This window comes from Haliotis rubra, unplaced genomic scaffold, assembly GCF_003918875.1.
Source record: "Haliotis rubra isolate DU_JTF1 unplaced genomic scaffold, ASM391887v1 Scf459, whole genome shotgun sequence".
Taxonomy (NCBI): domain Eukaryota; kingdom Metazoa; phylum Mollusca; class Gastropoda; order Lepetellida; family Haliotidae; genus Haliotis; species Haliotis rubra.
The window spans coordinates 228,597-249,272 of NW_025767145.1; the positions used below are offsets into that span (position 1 = coordinate 228,597).

The 20,676-nt window shown below is 38.9% G+C and overlaps 1 protein-coding gene across 1 annotated transcript in view; it reads right to left on the reverse strand.

Moving 5' to 3' along the window:
- The window catches only part of LOC124290158 (tripartite motif-containing protein 2-like), a 31,462-nt gene extending 27,749 nt beyond the window's left edge, over window positions 1-3,713 (reverse strand). The window contains exon 1 of the mRNA XM_046726853.1: window positions 3,686-3,713. Coding sequence (XP_046582809.1) covers window positions 3,686-3,692 — 7 coding nt within the window. The 5' untranslated portion in view covers window positions 3,693-3,713. The remainder of the gene's footprint in view (window positions 1-3,685) is intronic.
- Between the last annotated feature and the right edge of the window lie 16,963 nt (window positions 3,714-20,676).

Below are 20,676 nucleotides of genomic sequence, written 5' to 3' on the forward strand. Positions count from 1 at the left end.
GATAGAGGGATTTTCCCGACTCCAAGGGTTTACATTTGCTACCAAAGAGAGTGTTTTCTCTGACTTATAAACCGTCATGAATGTTAAACACAAATATGTATTAAAGTACTGTCGGAAATGCTGGAAAAATGCTTTTTGACTTTTATGTAAAAATCAGAGATATAACAGTTAAACATCTACCTAATGTAGACCGAGGGAATAAATTTTGAGACATGCCCTAAAATGTGTTTTTACATATGAAAATATCAAAAACTTAGAAAAATAATGGGTAGTGGAGCGTTATTTGATACAAACATTAACTGCCTGTGTTATGTCATCAGCATGCACGGTATCGACAGGTGAAATTGACACCTGAGCACATGCTCGGGTGAGGGGTCATCTCAATACATCTTTTTCTTCATAATGGTGAATATGTGTAAGTATAGTATACGTATTGGTTATGTAAGGGTTCATGTGATATCCACATTTCGCACACCAACAACAGCTATATAAATATATAATATATATATGTGTGTGTGTGTGTGTGTGTGTGTGTGTGTGTGTGTGTTTTGAAATAAACATACGAATTATTGTGCATGAGAAAGAATCCCATCACTTGTGTTATTTTCTCGATTGATTGTAGAAATGTACAACGTTTTAATAAATGTTTTGCATGTCATTAGTATATTCCTTTACAAAAATATGGATGTAGTTCGGTCAGTTTAATCCAGTTGTGAACATTGGCCAAAGATTTAACAAAGTCACTGGTATAGCTTCCCAGTTTTGCTTTGAGACTGTCCCTGTCTTGTCTGATTTGTTTACAATATTGTAAACTTGTTGGTAAAACATACCAACAGCTCTCCAAGTTCTGTAATAAACCCTTTCTAAACTAATGAAAGGTTTACCTCTGTCTTTCTCAAGCACAAAAAACTCATAAACCTCTGCAACGATCGACTGCAAATAGTTGGCCATAGTGGACGCGGTGATAAAGATGTGCATGCATGACGGAAACTTATTTATTAAGACTTAACATTTATATTAATTTTTCTTCAATAAAGAAACGATAATTCAGTCAAGTAACACAAACATTCAACATTTTATTTGTTTAAGAAAAAACGTTAATTTATATTTTTGCACCACCTGTATTATTAGCATAAATGTAAAGACTATTTCAGATTTCTCATGTTAAACTCTCAAAAATTCTTGCGTTGTTGTTTTGGTATCAAATTCTCTCCTGTAAACTGTCCTTTAAATGCATGGAAATGTTAAATCGATTGAAATAAAAATTAGGTACACTATCGGCGAGTTGATATATTGACAACATAGTACATTTATCACCTTTGTCAAAGTATTAAGGTTAAAAAGCATTTTTTCTAGCATTTCCGACAGTACTTTAGTTTCAATTGGTGCAAATGTTTTGAGTGCATGTACTGAGCAGAAAAACATTGATGGAAAAGCCCGCAAATGATGGAACAGCCGGTGCCTAATGACAAGGTGGAAACTTTAGTTGAGTTTAGCCAGGAACAAGATAAAGATGGCGCATTTAATTATCGATTTGGAAATCCCGTAACCCAGGACGAACTTCAAGAAAAAAATAAAATTGTCCTGTTGGCCATAACACCTTTCAACAGGTTGGGGATAACCCCTATGTAGCACACATGGACTCATCCTGGGTATTACACCCAAACTACTGGCAAACAAGGATAAGTTGGACCGGCGCAGAGAACGTAGGCGGTGCACGGCAATGAGCAAACCCATTTGGTTTTGTGACAGGTAGAGCAGATGTTGGCTAGCGCACGTGCATTGCATGACGATGAAATTGATTCCGCGCGTAGATGCAGAAGATTGGTTATAAGACCCTCACGTCGGTGAAGCAAGCCGCACTACACTTAATCACGGACAACCTAGGGCCCCTTTGCTAACAATGGCAAGCGCCACTGGGCGGCACGTCATGCATTCGAGGACTCGAAAAGGGGAGATAACTCGAATTATTTGACGTTGACAGACTGTCTGCCATGTGCTAAGCACGAGCGGCCGTTAACGTCTAATATTAAGATAAGATATAACTTTATTATCCCGAGGAAATTCTTATACATCCAAACTGTCTCAAAATGAATAGAAACACAGTTCACAAAAATATACACAATAACATGCTCAAAACGAAGGCTTATTTACAAATAAATCTGACATGATATAATTCAATTAACCACATAGGTAAAGAGGCTGAATAATTCTAGTTCTAATCACATGATGGTGTGACTCAAAATATTTGTTGTATTCACAAATACTTGATGGTATGAAAAATTGTCGAGCTCTGTTTGTTTTGAGGGAAGGAAATCGATAGCAGCGTCCAGAAGGAAGTAGTTCAAAATGGTGAGATCAAATATATCAACTATCAAATCTAATTTTAGCTGCCTTTTTGATAATCTGGCGCTCATAGATAAAGGGAATATACTCGAAAGACACCACAGAAATTTTGCAAGCAGTATTAACAATTTTGAAAAGTTTGTTTTTGTTGCGATGAGACAGATCCCCATACCAACATAGAAAATTGTAGGTCAACACATTTTGAATAAAGGTTTGATAAAAAACTGTCATTACGGTTTTGTCAATGTCTTGACGATAATAATGTTCAGAATGAGAAATTAGGCCAGTAACAGTGGCGTCATCTGCAAATTTCACAGTAAACAAGTCATATATTGGCAAGTAACAGTCATTGGTATACAAAACGAAGAGTACGGATGAAGGAACACAGCCATGTGGATCTCTAGTAGAGGTTGAGAGAAAAGAAGATTGGTAGCCATTGACACTGACATACTGAGTTCTATGTACCCTGAATTCTTTAACCCATCTGATAATGTTTTTATTAACGCCTAGATTAAATAGTTTACTCCTCACACGGTGTGGCTGTATGGTATTAGTTGTTGGAAGTCTGCAGATGAGAGTAAATATTATACATCGTTTGAGATTTCACTTCTTAAAATGATTAGGTAACTATCTTGACAATTGATAGACAATGAGAAAGATGAAAAAAAAATGTATGGGCGTATCTTGATCTGGATAGTGAAAAGAGCAAAATAACCAAAATGCCGCCTGTGCGGTATATCACTGCGTTTTGCAGGCATTACAAAAAAGTACGAAGAACAAACCATTTGTCAAGTAAACATCCAAATACTGATTCTGACCAATAGGAAATGTTAGTCACATGACGATATAAAGTCGGAAAGAAGTAAGTGTTCACTTGTGTGATCGGAACACGTCATGCAATTTTCGCTATCGTTTGCTTGAAAGGTATGAATTTCGAGTACTCGGGTCCGAGTCGAGTCTCATCCCTCGAGTACTCGAGTTAAAAAAAATGGACTCGTTGAAGCCCTAGTCGGTGCTCAACTTATCCTTGTTTGCTAGTAAGTGAATAAACGAGCCCTATCTACCCTATAAAAACGGCAATTTTACCGTCCGCGGCGGTTACACGGAACGTCGCAGGATGGTGAGCTTACTTTTGCTTAGTACTGTATCCCTTGTAAACATACCGCATGCACCAGCAGCCCAACATTGCCTCGGTCAACTCTACGCTATCGCTAAACCCGACCCATATCACATCATTCTGATCCAAAAAATGGCCCTAGTTTCATCAATATTGACAATAAATCAAAGATTTCCACCTCATGCATAGATGTTAATCAATGCAACACACCACGTCCCTCACCATGCATCGTCCCCGTTGTTATCCTGTAATGGCGGCCGGTGACTGATCGTCATCACCCAAAGTACTCAAATCTACGGAGGGCAGAAGGGACATAGTTCTTTCGGCCAAGGGACATAATTCTTGTCAGTACATTGATGATTTTATTATTAAAAACACTTCACATTTAAACAATGACACCGAAATACGTTTTATATGATGAAAAAATCAAGTTTCATACCATTTATTACACATTTCATTGTTCTTACACATTATACTCATTTCATATACCACAAAACACAATTTATCACAAGTAATAATTACTTTATTCAATACCCAATATTTGTACTTACTTAATGTTCCTAACAGTCTCTACTTCTCTTATAATTTATATTACATATTTATTCATATATACCATTAAAAAAAGTAGGGGATATTGTATTTACAAGATTGATAAGATGCAAATGATGAGGAGAAATTAAGGGAAAATGTGACAATTTAATCCATTCCTTTGGAAATGTTTCATCTGTATGGATATATATTACTTTTTCTCATATGCATTTGCTTTGGCTAGTGGTATGCTCGAAAAATGGAATATCCCCTACTTTTTTTTAATGGTATATTACCTCGATAAATTGAACGCTGAAATCTGTTGTATGACATATTATTCACGAAAGTAAACTGAAATTGTTGGGGAAAACACAAAGAGCCAAATGGTCCAAAGGGGAGGATATAGCACCCTCCTAAAAAACGGCTATCCACCATACTAGACCCAGAGGGCAAGAATACATTTCAGATTCGTCCGACCGCGCCAAAAGTTACCATAATAGAAAAAAAAAACATTAATGAAAATGGTTTGTTTACTATTTGATTACGTAATTTCATGCTAACTTACTTACTTCTATTGGTTATAATTTGGTAACCTACCTTCTTCAGATACGTTTTGGGGCGGTGGGGTAGCCTAGTGGTTAAAGTGTTCGCTTCTCACGCTGAAGACCCGAGTACGATTCCCCACGTGGGTACAATGTGTGAAGCCCATTTCTGGTGTCCCCCGCCGTGATATTGCTGGAATATTACTAAAAGCAGCGTAAAACCATATTCAGTCAATCAGATACGCTTTTCTCTTCAATTGTATCCACTAGGTGACTCATGAAAGCGAGGATCCCGGTAGTACTTCCCCGTCTTACATCTTCGATTTCTTACTCCACTCATTCTCCGTCTTGTAAGGAAATCATTGTTTTTAACTCTCAATCTTTTATGGAAAATATTTTATGTTGCTACATTGTTACTGACAAACAAGGATACGTTGGACCGGCGCAGAGAACAAGTTTACGAGAAGTAGGCGGTGCACGGCAATGAGCAAATCCATTTGGTTTGGGAAAGGAGGAGCAGACGTAGGCTAGTACATGTGCATTGCATGACGATGAAATTGATTCCGCGCATAGCTGCACACGCGTTGCTCACAAGACTCTTACGTGGTCGGTGTAGCAAGTCGGTAATATTCGGATATATAGATATATATTTCGAGAGAATTAAACATGTCAAAATTAGGTAAGCACGGTCATATAATACATTCTGAGGCCCGAGAAGTGGCATAAAATGTTATTTAGTACATGGAGAAAGAATATACATCTACGAAACAGGCACTGCTAAAAGCTAGCAATGCCACCGATTTATCTCTCTTCACTGAGCCGCACTACACTTGATTCGCGGACAACCTGGGGTCCCTTCGCTAACACTGGCAAGCGCCAGTGGGAGGCATTCATACATGCTAATACGCGTCAATCGTCAGGTTGGTGCTCAACTTATCCTTGTTTGCCAGTAACACCCATCACCATCGATGCATCTATAACAATCACAATCACAATCAAAATAGGCGCAATTACATTGGGCATTAAATTAGTAACATTCAGTGTGTAATGCAATACAAATATTCCTGTATCAAAGATTATTAAGTGACTTACGTCATTTTGTTGTAGCTTTAACTCTACCAAACTGAGGAGTTCATCTTTGGTTTTCCCTTCCAATTTTCTTTGGCCTCCCTTTCCTCTGGTGTTATACGCAAGGGCGTTCCAAGGGCGTTCCTCTACGACTGAAATCTCCAGTCACAGCCATACTTTTGTGAACACCATTCAACATGTACCCCTTGTTAGCATTTGTTGTTTGTTCCAACGTATCATCCTTTTTCTATAAAGCTAAATATTTCAATATGAAGATAATTACCACATTACGTTATTGCTTTTGTAATGTGTCCCTTTATTACTTGCAAATGCAATGGGAATTACATATTCAAGCATATTTCATTTAGTATTATTTTAGCTTAATTGAATGAAACGTATCATTGACCAACAACCCATGTATTAATATACCTGTATAAAGCTCTCTTGTGCTTACACACATCCACACAGTTAACCAATTCCAAATCCAGAACCATGGTTGGATCAAGATCTGTAATACCCAAAACCATAATTAATTGAATTTCCTGTATGAAAAGCGAAAATAGAAATGTATTCGCAAAATGCAGCATTAAGTATATCATTTTCATGAAGGATTTGTATTTACTTAACACGTAATATATATTAACCGTATATTACCCTTATGTACAATTATTGATATTAATTTCCATATCATCCTCTATAGTATCACCTGTATGAATGCCATCTTTGTGTGAGTAAGCAAAGTAGTTCATGGTGCGCAACCAACAAAGCCATCCCATGACTTCGGGGGCCATAGTCCTTGTTGTAATAGTGGAAAAGGAATCTATGTCGTGGATTCCTATCTCCTTGTATACAGTTTCCCGCATCTAGATGGAAAATCATTAACTTTAAATAATAGTTACTATTCCATTCCGACAACACTTATATATTTATCCTTAAAACAATGAGCAATATATTTAGCATGGTTTGTCCTCATAAATAAAATCTCCATTAAGTTTAAATATTCAACCATTTGTCAGTTACTGATGCAGAAGTCTATTTCGACTTTTGTGCCGAAGGGGGAGGTGCGCATAATTACTTGGCCACCCAAATGTTTCAAGAAAAGTATGGGGTATGTGTGTGCAATAAATAATTTTTATTTTGTTTAATTATAACACTTTCGCAATGCACCTTCATCATACATATACTCTCCCCAAAAAAGAAACGCATATAGGAATTTCAACTGTATTTTTATGTTTATTTTGAAACATCTTGTAGGCTTTATGAGTCAATGAAACACATGTATAGCGAAATTGCACACTGGGAATGCAGACTTATCCGTCTTTGGCACCAACTCGAGGAAAGTCAGTTTCAGTGTCACATGGAGACGTGTGGTGGCGCTGAAGTCAATACCTCGTGTGACCACCGTGGGCATCCAGAACTACACGGCATCGCCTCGGCATCGAACGAATAAGTCTCAGAATCTCGTGTTGCCCAATCGCAGTCCACTCTGCCTGTAGTGCCTGTGCGAGTTGCTGAAGTGTCTGAGGCTGAGGGTTACGGCGTCGCACCCGTCTGTCCAGGGCATCCCACAGATGTTCGATCGGGTTTAAGTCCGGTGATCTTGAGGGCCAGGGGAGCACATTGATGTTGTGGTTCTGGAGGAAGTCTCTAGTGTGACGTGCTGTGTGGGGCCTGGCATTGTCCTATTGAAACAACTCCCTCTGGCGATCAATGATTGGAAGGAGGTGTGGGCGTAGGATTTCGTCACAGTACCGTTGAGCTGTCAGGTTGCCCTGGATCATCACCAAATCACTTCTCTTACGGCGGGTGATCGCTCCCCACATCATAACACTGCCCCGGCCGAATCGGTCCACCTGGGGAAAGCAAGCGTCGGCGAAACGTTCACGTCGACGTCTGTACACCCGCGTTCTTCCATCGCGTCGTTCCAATAGAAATCGTGATTCATAACTGAACCAGATTCTACGCCAATTCGGTAGGTTCCAGGCCTGAACGTTGGTGCACCATTGAACTCGATGTCGACGATGTTCTTGTCGAAGCACAGGGCCAAAATAAGGTCTTCTGGCACGTAAACCAGCCTCTCTCAACCTGTTCCTGACGGTCTGTGCAGAAAGCCTCCTCAATCCGGGTATTTGTCGAGCGGTACTGGTCGCCGTAGCTGTTCGATTACGCAGGTGATGTACCCGGATGTAGCGATCCTGCGCCGCAGTGGTCGCTCGAGGTCGCCCACTACGAGGGGCATCTGCTACCGCACTTTTCCGGCGATATCTCTCCCAGAGCCGTGAAATGGTGCTTTGGTGAACATTCATGCGTTGGGCAACTGCACGTTGAGACTGGCCAGCTTCAAGCAAACCAATGGCGATATGACGGTTGGCTTCACTTAGACGTGGCATTTTGCTTTCGTCAACAATATTCCAAATACAGTGAATAATCGACAGACAGCGATCAACCTTTTATACCCATTGAGACTACCTGATCCCCAACTTTCACGTGCATTGCATGTGAATTGTGTATTCTGTGACACTACATGCCGAAATTGAAAATCATGCTGTTAAATACGGGTATTTTACGGATGGTGCGTTTTGCTGTGATGTTTCAACACATAAACACCATAGGACTCATAAACAGAGTAAAAACCTTTTGTAAAATGAATCACGTTTTAATTCATTGCTACATGAAATTGCTATTTTCATGATGCGTTTCTTCTTTGGGAGAGTATATATAATTTTCTATCATTACAGGAACCAGAAGGAGCGCTGCCAGTGCGTAAATACGCTGTTATCATCCCTCCTCCCACCACTGCATGAACCAGCCTAACCCCTTCTAACAACTTCTACCACTGCTGAACTCCCCGAAAGCCAGGAACTAAATTCTCAACTTCCTGGTCCATCAATATAAAAAAAAAAAGACATACACTGCTACACTTACAAGGCGCAGTACTAATCCAAAGGCAGTTGTGAAAGACAAAGATGTGAACAGTGACACTAAAAAGTGCTCGTTGTGTCATGTGAGTGAGTGAGTAAGTGAGTTTAACGCCGCACTCAGCGATATTCCAGCTATATGGCGGCGGTCTGTAAATAATCGTGTCTGGACCAGACAATCCAGTGATCAACAGCATCGATCTGCGCAAATGGAAACTGATGACATGTGTCAACCAAGTCAGCGAGCCTGACCACCCGATCCCGTTAGTCGCCTCTTACGACAAGCATGGGCTACTGAAGATCAATATTCTAACCCGGACCTTCACAGGTGTGTCATGTACATTATGGCACGTGGATTCGACCCACGTCTTAAAGAACCAATAAACTTTGTTTTTTGTTACTCTTTTAACCATTACATATGAAAGATTTGTGGTTAGTCTTATGCGGAACACCAAATTTATTCTTTAAAAACTTGTGGTTAATTAATACCGAGCGATTAAAAGTGGCCAAAAAGTCGCCTGCTTCACTCTCGCCCGCCAACGAAACCACAGACAGGTTACGTAACTCTGTCGCCAGAGCACTGCAGTGACGTCATATGAGGAACGATTTTCAGTTAGTTGTATAGAAAATGTGTAGCACGCTCATCATTTTGATGATTTCTCGACATCAACGACGACATGCCGAATCGTTGCTTTGTCGTCAATTGCTCCTAGGGGTCGGGCGATGGTGTCCCCATGCACAGATTTTCACAGGACCCCGCAGTTCGTGCTAAATGGGTTATGTTTGTGAGTGCGAAGCGAGCGTTGTGGAAGCCTGAAACGATATCTTACTTGTGTTCAGATCGCTTCACGGAAGTTAAAGAATCAAAACTACTTACTAGTTGTAGTAAAATATGCATATAATTGATGACCATAAAGATTTTCCATGACACAACTTGTAACATAACGATTTCTTCCTCGGAAGTGAGCTTGTGGTCGAAGTAACAATAATATTGTAAGTAAGTAGTATTATATTGACACCCACCTCGCTGCCACGAGAGAAATTGTTATGATATACGCTATGTCATAAAATCCTATTGGCCATCAAAAAATACATATTTTACTACCAGTAGAAAGTAGTTTTGATTTTGTAACTCGGTGAAAACAAACCTAAATACCATTTATCCTCAGACTGGCGGATGTTCCCGACAGAAGTCGCCGCCATTTTAAAAATAAAAAACTGTTAGAATTAATGAGATTATAGTTTGTTTTCATCAAGTTAAAAAATCAAGACTACTTTCTACTCGTAGTTAAATATGTATTGGAATCATAACCAAACGGATTTTGCATGACACAACTTATAACATAACGATTTCTTCCACGGAAGCGAGGTGGGGGTCGAAGTCACAATACTGCGCGATAAATTTCTTGCTACATTCCCATGGTTAATGTCCACTCACCAGTATGTAGATACTAGTCAATGTGCGTCTTTATATTTGGTCTTATAATCCTAATAAGTTTATTATCACACTTGTATGCATTTTGAAACTAAATAAAAAGCAGACGATCTGCTGATACTTCTAGTGAATTTATAACAGAACTGTAATATCTAGACATTTTATAGTTTGCCAATGTGAATCATAATTCGCACACACACCCTAGTGCATGTTGTCTGTCTCATTACACTTCACGGCGAAAACAATGATTCTGTTGAATGCTACGACAAATGAATATAAACAAAATGCAAATATTAAAATTAAAACAGATTAAAGTTATAGGAACAATATCAGGCCATTACCTTGTTCGAGGAATGTATCCATCAATATCCACAAAACTGTTCCAAATGATGTGTCTTTTAACAGTTTAATATACGAAAAAGTGATAAATCTTTTCAGGTATTGGTGTATAGTCTCATTGGTCACCCAAGATAGCACACCTGGCAACTAATTGCATAATGTCCGCCTTTCTTTAAAAACAGTAATTTAGTTAGCCAATAATGGGCAATCAATCAATGTATTGCCGGTTAATCCTTTGAAAGAAGGACGTTGTTTTACGCAGACACCGACACGACAGAGTGTATTCAGTATAGATTAGTAAATCTACATACATAAACACTACCTTTTGACAATTCCGCTGTGTAAGATAAAAGTAATTAATCAATCAGCGTGTTATCGGTTAATCCTTTGATCGATGTTTATAATGTTGAATATTTACTCCAGACACAAGAAATGCCAAATGGGAACCTTTGTCGGGTAATCTAAGTGTGTTACCACTAATTATACCTGTTATAAATTCATTAACTGACCATCAAGTGAATGATGACAAATAACATGTGTAGGTTTATACCACCTAGCACGGTCTACAACAAGGGAGTATTAATTGCTGTATTGCATGTGAAAACTTATGGGCCGACACTGTTTTGAGAATACAAACAGATTTTTACATGACATGATTAAATATCGAGGTAAAAAAACACAGAAATGGGATCAATTTGGATCAGTCATTATACAAATAGGGCCTAACGACACCAATCGATTTTGACAGAATCGTCTATGAAAATAAGTTGTAACTCGGAAACTAGGCAAAGCAGGAGACAAAATTAAATGACAGTAGATTGTGAGAACATATAGCTTTCATTTTCCACAACAATTGTCACGATTTCAGGTTTATACAAGCCTGTAAACAAGATAATTTAACTCCTAAAATGTAGATGAATTCTGCATCGGCCCTCAAAGCTATTCCTCATATGACGTCACAGAGGCGCGCCGCTCTGATTGGTTGAAATTTCGTTCGCGGGTGAGAATTGTGCACTGTTGTCAAAAAGGTCGATTTAAGTCAATTAAAGGTCGAAATGAGTAGTTTTAATGACGGGGTTTCATTTATAACGATGCCAGTTAGTGATTTATGTATTTGTACCCCCTAGGGTTTATGTGACCTTTAAGGAGTGGATAGGGTGTGACCAAGACAGTGACACAACATGCACTTATTGGTGTCACAGTTCATGTCTGGGAATACATATCTCATCACCCCGTAATTTAAAACCCTTAAAAAATGTACTGCCCAACGCATAATCCTTTGCACATTGAAAAATGAAACAAATTTGTGTTACACTTATCTATTCTTACAGTAATTTATTGAATGTGAAAAATGAAACAAAACCTGTTACTGTGTTAGTTTGGTCCCGACTGCTGTTGATTTTTATTCCGAAAATAGGATATTTAAAGCATAATGATTAATCACTTTCTTTATAATCGATTTTCATATGATTTAATGTAATAAACAATCACATCATACTAACATTCATTTTCTCCAAACAGAAGTAAGATAACAGATAATTTGGCATTGTGCCTCTTTTATATTACACAGATATTACTTGTTTCGCCCAAATACCCCTAGCGGTGACAACTTCAAACCCAGTTTATCATCCGTTTTTCTAATCCAATCAACAATCGTTTTACAAAGTGAATGGGTTTTCTATTATAAGAGATCTTAGCGCATTGCACGGGCGAATAAAGTCCAGTTCTCCTTCTGCATGGCGAGAAATGAGATTGAAACAACATGGATAAATATAGGCTCATTGTATGAATAACGCATCAATATTAAGGACACGTGTATTAAAAATATACCTGCTCCACCCAAGACTGCGACAACGCCTCCATGTCTGCTAACCTGGTACCCCGGAGGTATCCACATCTTCATGCGTCTGTTCCAAGACTCCAAGATAAAGTCTTGATGAAGCAGTGTGTAGATTCTGACGAACGCAGAGAGTAAATATGCCGTCTAAAATTCCAAAAAGAAAGATAAGGATGAATTGCCATGATTTATGATGGTTTGTGCATGCTACGGAAAAATTTCAAAGCATTTGGAGATCTGAAGCTATTCAAAATGGCTATATGTTTCAAGAATGGCTTCCAAAGACATTTGAATAAAGACTTCACCACATTCATTTCCAAATGTCCTATCCCAGGAACCACGCACAATATATAAATGCCAGTGAGCATACAATTAGTCATATATTGTGTGACATTTTGATACAATGCCAATGAGCATACATTTATTCATTTGTCATTTATGTTATTGGATCATAGCACATCATGACATCATGTCATCAAACATCAGTTCAAACATCAATTCGCATACAGCGGCCAATGCCATGCAAAAAATCCGGGAGCGTCTTCTCACCAGCTACATAACTCCTGCACAACCCCCCCAAGACATTCTTGGAGGAGCTTGGTTGCACGTCTTGTTCTCTTCTTTGGGGGTTGACCTATTTCCAATCTGTAGATAGCCGTGCAAGCATCACAGTTATCTTTCCTCAAGCAGTCGATGAGTCGATGTCCTGGAATCGTTGTATGGTGAACTATTACAACCAACGGTGACCCACTCCCTGTCCTTTCCCAATCCTGTCTGATTCTGAATGCATTGAAAGACCTCTTCCACACTTTGGTAACTATTGGGATTTACCATTAAAGGATCACCAAGACTTATCGCCGGAGGATGGACTGGATGGCACTCATGGACAAAAGAATACGGATCATCAGGTTCTTCTACTGTAGGACGATTCGAATTCACAGGATCCACAAAGACTCCATTCTTCAGTCTTTGTTCTTATTTTAGAGAATCTATTCTTGTTTGGAGGAATTCGTGTATGACATTGTCCACTAATTGTATACAATTTCTAGAATATTGGTCATGTAAGGGGCCAAGTGTATTCTGAGTATCAACGGTGTACAACTAATCGTATGGGGGAAAGGACAACTGGGTTTGTATAGAACAATTAGGGTTACGGATGTAAATGTGATTGGTTGTTACACTACATTTCGTTTTAAAATTGAGGGTAACATTCTAGTTCCTTTCCACCTTTTGGTTGTTATCGAAAAATACCATGACAGAGCCTTGTTTAGGAGAGGCATTTGGACTGCAAATGTTGTCTAACCAATTTGCATTTGTACTGTAAGATCCGGAAGGAGATACATGATTGTTCAAAGTGGTGGCACATTTACTCCATGTAAGGAAATACTGAAAAATGTTGATAGTAAATGCCAATGGCGCTATTAGGTTAAACCAGGAAAGGTAACACAGAGTTTCAATAATTCTTGCCATCAGAATATTTGTATTTCTATTTTGGGATCACTCTCATCGTCTGTCTGATGGTTACACGTGGTGCAAAGTAATGGCATGCCTGTTCCTATTTTGCAGCCTTTTTTACAATCAGTTTATTTTGAAAATAAACCTTGTCTTTATAGTCATTTCGCATTTGCTCGGGTTCTGTGTTAATGGAGGAATGAAGAGACGAACCAACAGCTGACAATAAATCATGGAAATCTTGATCAGAAAGAGTTGAGTTTTGTATTGAGTTAACTTCTTTTAAAGAAGGATTTTGTTGTTGGCTTGAGAGATTTTCGTTGGCATAACTTGCACAACCAGGACATATAAAGGTACTAACATGAGTCAAAACTCCATGAGCCTCTAAAGAATCTATGATAGATTTGGGGTGAACTCACGAAGAAATCTTGACACTTTGTATGAACATGAATCACTCGTGTATGTGCCTCTTTTCAGACTCCCTTTCTTGCCTTCAGGCTGCAAAAAATCTCTCTTGCAAACATCCACTTTTAATCATTATAATTGAATTATATAATGGATCTTGCTACAGGCCGATACGACATCGTCCTCTGTTGGTTACCCAGTCACGTTGGCATTTTTGGGAACACAATGGCCGATTTTGCTGCTAAAGCAGGACTCAACAAATCTGTGACACCACTTCTCATTCCTTACTTTGATTACAAACGTACCATTAGATCGTACATCCGTGATCTGAAGCATAAGAAGTGGGATACTCTAGTCGGTATTAATAAATTACAGGAAATAAAACCCTATATTTGTTACACCTACTTGGGTTCTCAGTCCAGATTTGAAGAGGTCGCCATGTGACGATGTCGCGTTGGCCACAACAGGTTACACATGAATATTTATTAAAAGGTGAGGTTCCTCCGTTTTGTATCCTTTGTGATGTGAGAATCACGGTCAATTGAACTAATTGATAAATATTGATTGATATGCTTTGTGTGTGTGTGTGTGTGTGTGTGTATATATATATATATATATATATATATATATATATATATATATATATATATATATATATATATTCAATTGAATTAATTGATAAATTTTGATTGATATGCTTTGTGTGTGTGTGTATATATATATATATATTATTGGTAGTTAAATTAGCAACTTAGATTGTTAGTGGCGGTATCCTCAAGGGAGGTTGAAATACCGTAAAATTGTTGTCCTCCTGAGAGGATACATAAGTCCCAAAACATTCGAAGTGAAATTTAATCTTCCACATTTTTACGCGTAGTATTATTGTCATTTACCTGTCATTAATTCATGCGCAATGTGGGCCCGCATATGATTTTTTTCCAGTGCGTGAATTGCGCAAAGGCCCAGCCTAGAATGGATGAACTCTGTATACTCAGGGGTCAGCTTCCGTCATTTCGGGAGAAGTGTGTGACAGGAATTAAATACAGGAAATACACCCGCAAAAGCAGTTGAGGACTGTTGGTCACTAAACTGAATGACTTGTTAAAACGTCACGTAGGGTGAATTAAGAGTCAAGTGGTTGGACAAAGATGAATTGGTTTGGCATTTGTAATATATGGTGTAATTGTATTACTGAATAAAGAAAACAAACAAACATATATTTGCTCTCCTGTAAAACTTCAGGATGCTTTTACTCAAAATTTTAAAGTTTATCTTTGATTGCTCTCAAACTATTAAGTCAACATATAAAAAACAATTTTTTTTCTATTTCCATGAATACTATATGACAATTCACTTATTTTACATCATGTGACACATAGGCTACTGACCCCATTTTGATGGATAGGTGACCTATTTTTATAGGCCCAGTAGCAGTCCACTGATCGGGGTACAAAGCCCCTTTTGTCCATTTACAATGATATCATGATGGTACTTGTGGTGGTGGTGGTACTTGTGGTTGTGGTGGTGGTGGTGGTGGTGGTGGTGGTACTTGTGGTGGTGGTGGTGGTGGCTGCGTTGCTCGTCTGTGTTGATGTCTAAGCATGGCACCCCTTCTCGAAAACGTGACACTGCACAGAGGACAGGTTGTTGACTGCATGGTGGTCCGAGTCGAAATGGCAGCGAACCTGTCTACTAGCTGCTTTTATCTAAAAAGTCGTCTTCTTTTTCTTCATGGGACTCTGGGAAGAGGAAAACATTTTATCAGCTTTTGATCCCCCTTTCTTTTGCATCTGAATAAGAAACTTGGCCTGTTCGACCACTTGTTGAATAGGGGTTACAAAATTAATCTTAGGCTGTTCTGTGGATTCTTTTCGTTTGTCTTTCTTCCACTCTAGGTCATACAGTTACAAATATGGATCCACAGACATCATGGCAGATGTTTCTCCTCCATGTATTATAGAATGATAAGGATCTCCTTTCCCTTTAGCCTTTAGCATGTAATATTGTGTCCATTCATCAGCATCGGGTATGTAAAGCTTGTATTGCGGATTATTCATGATGAAAACGTGAGCGGCTTGAGGTGAAGTGTCACTGGCACTGGTCTACAGCTAAATGACGCTAGATTGCCCTCTTGGCCTTTTATATAGATATCTATGGTCTTAAACGACTTTCAGCTTTTATAGCTTGGTATTGCTTCTTGGGTCCAGCATAACTACCAGGATGTTTGGGATCATAATAAATCTCGTTTAGATAGTCTACCTATGGTGCCATCACAAACACAAGTGAACATGATTCACATGCATAATGCAAATATAAACCAAGACGAAAATACAATACAATATTTTATTCACAATACCAATCAAGGACAATATTTACAACAACAACTTGTCACGGACATACATCAATGTTTTTCCCATCAGGTTTTCCCCGTCCATTTCCAAGGTTGATTAATATCAGAATGGGACATATTCATTCCTATTCCCCATTTTTTTATGAAAGGGGCTAGCTTCAGCTAACTGCTTAGGATAGGATTGAATCAATACATGTTTCAAGTCATTGTTCTGGGAAAATTTAGCCATTAACGCCTTAGTCATAACATCAAATTAAACTAACAGTGTCCCCACTTTCTGAGTAAAACCTTTCACACATCCACCAAAGCGTTTTTGCTTGGCTAGGGTAGTCTTTTAGAGGATGCACTTTGCACTGTCCAAATCTCTGAAGTACATTGCACATTAAAGCTCCCATCTGATTTTGATGATCTTCCTGAAAGAGACAGGGAACCATGTGTTTGAGGTCAGGCACAAAGTCGGGTATTACCTGGACACGGTCTCTCAGTTTCTTCCACTGGTCCAGGGACAACAAGATATCCTTGGCAGTAGGTACGACTTTGCATTATGCAACAAACCATAAAATGTGTTGTTTTAAGCGGTCTGTCTTTTGGGAGTTCTGTCTTATGGGAAGATACCCTAAAATATAGACTCAAATACGAGACCGGGGGTTGAAGACGTCATAAAAACAAAATGGCCGTCTTTTTTCTGTTATTTACCCCGGTATACAACATTCACCACCGTGATGTTGCTGGAATATTGCTATAAGCAGTGTAAACCATACTCCCTCACTTAATCCCTTCTTCTGGGCTTAATGTTGTAATAGGCTTAAAGTCCTATCAGGTGAGTGAGTGAGTGAATGAGTTTAGTTTTACGCTGCTTTTAACAATATTCTAGCAACATCACAGTGGTGAATGTTATATACCGGGGTAAATAACAGAAAAAAGACGGCCATTTTGTTTTTATGACGTCTTCAACCCCTGGTCTCGTGTTTGAGTCTATATTTTAGGGTATCTTCCCATAAGACAGACCTCCGTAAAGACAGACCGTTTAAAACAACACATTTTATGGTTGGTTGCATAAGGCTTAATTAAGCTGTACCCTTGATAATATTGGTATGTGCCCAGATAAAAAAGAAACAGGCATAACACATTGTGCCCATGTGGGGACTCAAACCCGGGTCTTCGGCGTGATGAGGGACCCGGTTACCCCATCGCCCCAAGTCCTAACAAGCTGAATGGTCCCATAGAACTACAGAAAAACACAGTTATGACTCAAAGGGACCAGAAATGTTAGTTCGTAACAACCGTAGTTCGTTATAAGCATTCCGGCTAAAATATACAGCAAGTGGTCAGGACAAAACATTAGTTCGTAATATCCGTCAGTTCGATATAAGCGTGTTCGCTGGAAACGTAGTTTGTTGTAGTCGCAAACGTAACCTTGTGAACTGATAACATATTTGGGTTTTGACAGTTATATCCTAGATAGAATACATGAAGATCTTAGTTTTAATAGATTGCCAGAAACGTATAGACATATTCCAGCAATACAAGGAGTCTGAACTGTGGACCTTACTGCTAACGAGTGAGTGAGTTTAGTTTTACGCCGCTTTTAGCAATATTCCAGCAATATCACACGGGGGGCACTAGAAATGGGTTTCACACATTGTACCCATGTCGGGAATCGAACCCGGGCCTTCGGCGTGACGAGCGAACGCTTTACCCACTAGGCTACCCCACAGACCCTTACTGCTACCGAGATCCTATGAAGGTTCTTTCTACAATGTACTTTATTACTTATAATGAAATTCGAATCTGTAGAGAAAGGAGTGAGATATGATAAGACGAATACACAACAACAAATATATTACTTATAATGAGCCTGTCATTTGACAAACACAGCTGCGCAAGACGACTTCCATCCACTGGAAATCGTGTACTAAAATTACTGATTAAAGCGTTCGTAAAATGTTTCATGTGAAGTCGGTGATCATAAATAAATTTGCTCACAAAGCACTTTAGCGTGTACTTATTGGCGTTGAATCCATATTTTCCATTTTCTGTTTGGTCATTCGTGTTTGTTGAAGCGGTATGAAAATCTTCAGGAAAATACAGTTTTCTGAACCATTCGACATGGTTCCTTGTTTGGTGATCTACCTTCAGTTGTTAGCAATCTATAGCCTGTTTTCATATTATATCGTCTTCTAGTTAAACTGTTATATATTTACACACTAGTTTTATATTCGTATCTGTGATATTCTATTGGTTTTACTGTCTCTCGTTGGCAGGCTTTTATGATTTATATGTATGATGAATTTGTTAGTCACGAGATGGCTGAAATATTGCCGATGTGACTGTAAATCTTACCTCACTCACTCACTCACTCACTCACTCACTCACTCACTCACTCATCCATTCAAATGTTGACTCTCTTCAACTGGTTTGACAGTTTCTTTTTTATCAATTACATACTGGTGAATGACAGCTGTTACGTTCTCTCCCAAACGTTCGTTTTGTGGAACATGGTCCCATCTTAATTCACTCACTCACTCGTTTTGTATAATAATATCTTTAATATTTCTGTCTTCGAATTACAGTCCCCATGGTCCCCAGTATGGTGATCTACTTTCAGTTATTGGCTATATGTAGCCTGTTTTTATATTGTATTGTCCTCTATAGTTTTTAGTTTTTCATACTAGTTTTATATCTATATATGTGATGCTCTAGTTATTTTACTGTCCGTTGACAGGGTTTTATAATTTGACTTTATTTATTACGGCTTTATTTCTCATTCTACTCCTCGTCACGATATAGCTGCAATATTGCCGATGTGACGTTAAATTTAACTCACTCACTCGAATTACAGTGGACGACAGGCGTTACAATTATGTGTACAGGGTTCCGTCCCTGAATCCCTTGATCGTGGGTTCCATCCCAAATCGCAATGATTATCATCCTTTGTTTTTTCACCACGGGACCTATACTCATGGTTCTAACAAAAGCGATAGACGTCTAAAACCTGAACCACGATTCTTCCTGACATTTAAGGTGAAAATCAAATGGAACGTTGCGTGTGTGTGCGTATGCGTGTATGTGTACAAGTGAGTCGGATGGCATATCGCCGTAAGCACCTCAGACCTAATACACTGACTAAATACCACCAGTCCGCGTTTTCAGCCAAGTGGTTAAAGCGTTCGCTCGTCACGCCTATTCCCTTCATGGGTATTTTACTTTAAGCACTTTCTGCTGTTACTCGCCGTGATATTGCTGGAATATTGCCAACAGCGGCGTAAAACCACACTCACTCACTTAGACGCTGTCAAGTCAGGCAGAACATTCCTTATCCGTTACACTGCAAATTTGCTTGACGCACAAGCGTCACACAATACACCTGAAATCACACATTTATTTGGTTGACTGATTGTTTTTTCAGCGCCGCTTACACCAAATGTTCCAGCTATATAGCGGCGGTCTGTAAATAACCGAGTGTGGAAGGGAAAATCAAGTGATCAACATCATGAGCATCGATCTACACAATCGAGATACGATGACATGTGTCAACCATGTCAGCGAGCCTGACCACTCGATGCCGTTAGTCACCTCTTACGACAACCATTGGTTACTACGACAGGCGTGGGTTACTGAAGATCAATTCTAACCCGGATCTTCACGGGTACACACATTTATATCACCTGACTTATGTTTTCTCAACTTTTCTCTAATAGTCCGTCTCCCAGACCTTTAATTCTATTGTTTCCCTTCCTCCATCCCTTTCTGCAATGCAAAAACCTTGAATGAACCAAGTTTAGCTTTTCCTTCGGTTCAGTTCTCAATCTCCCAACTCTCTGAGGCTTCTATTAAATGGAATTATTTGGTACTATCAAAAGCACATACTATCAAGTCTAAACTTTATTGTACTTCTCCGTCAGTGCATGTACAGCGACATATTTGTCTTACGGTCCTGCTATGAACTCTGTAAACATGATTCTACTCGGGTTACCTACAGCATTTGTCAGACTTGATTGATAAAGACTCGGGAGAATAATTGATTGCAAATTTGCCCGACCATTATACCAGGCGAATTGTGTAGAGACTTCACTTGAGATGTCCCTGTCAAAGAGATGTAAATGATGGACCGATTAGCATCTGGTTCTACGGGAAATGAGTACTGAGCAGGGATGCTGACTCCAGTCAGCTGTTGTTGTTATGCAATGTATCTCGTGTATGTTATTTATAAGTCATCAATAAACTCATTTAGTTCGTAAGTAAACTTCATTTATTATTAACTCAAAAAGGCCACTAATTTAGTTCGTAAGTAAACTTCAGTTATTATTAACTCAAAAACGCCACTAATTTAGTTCGT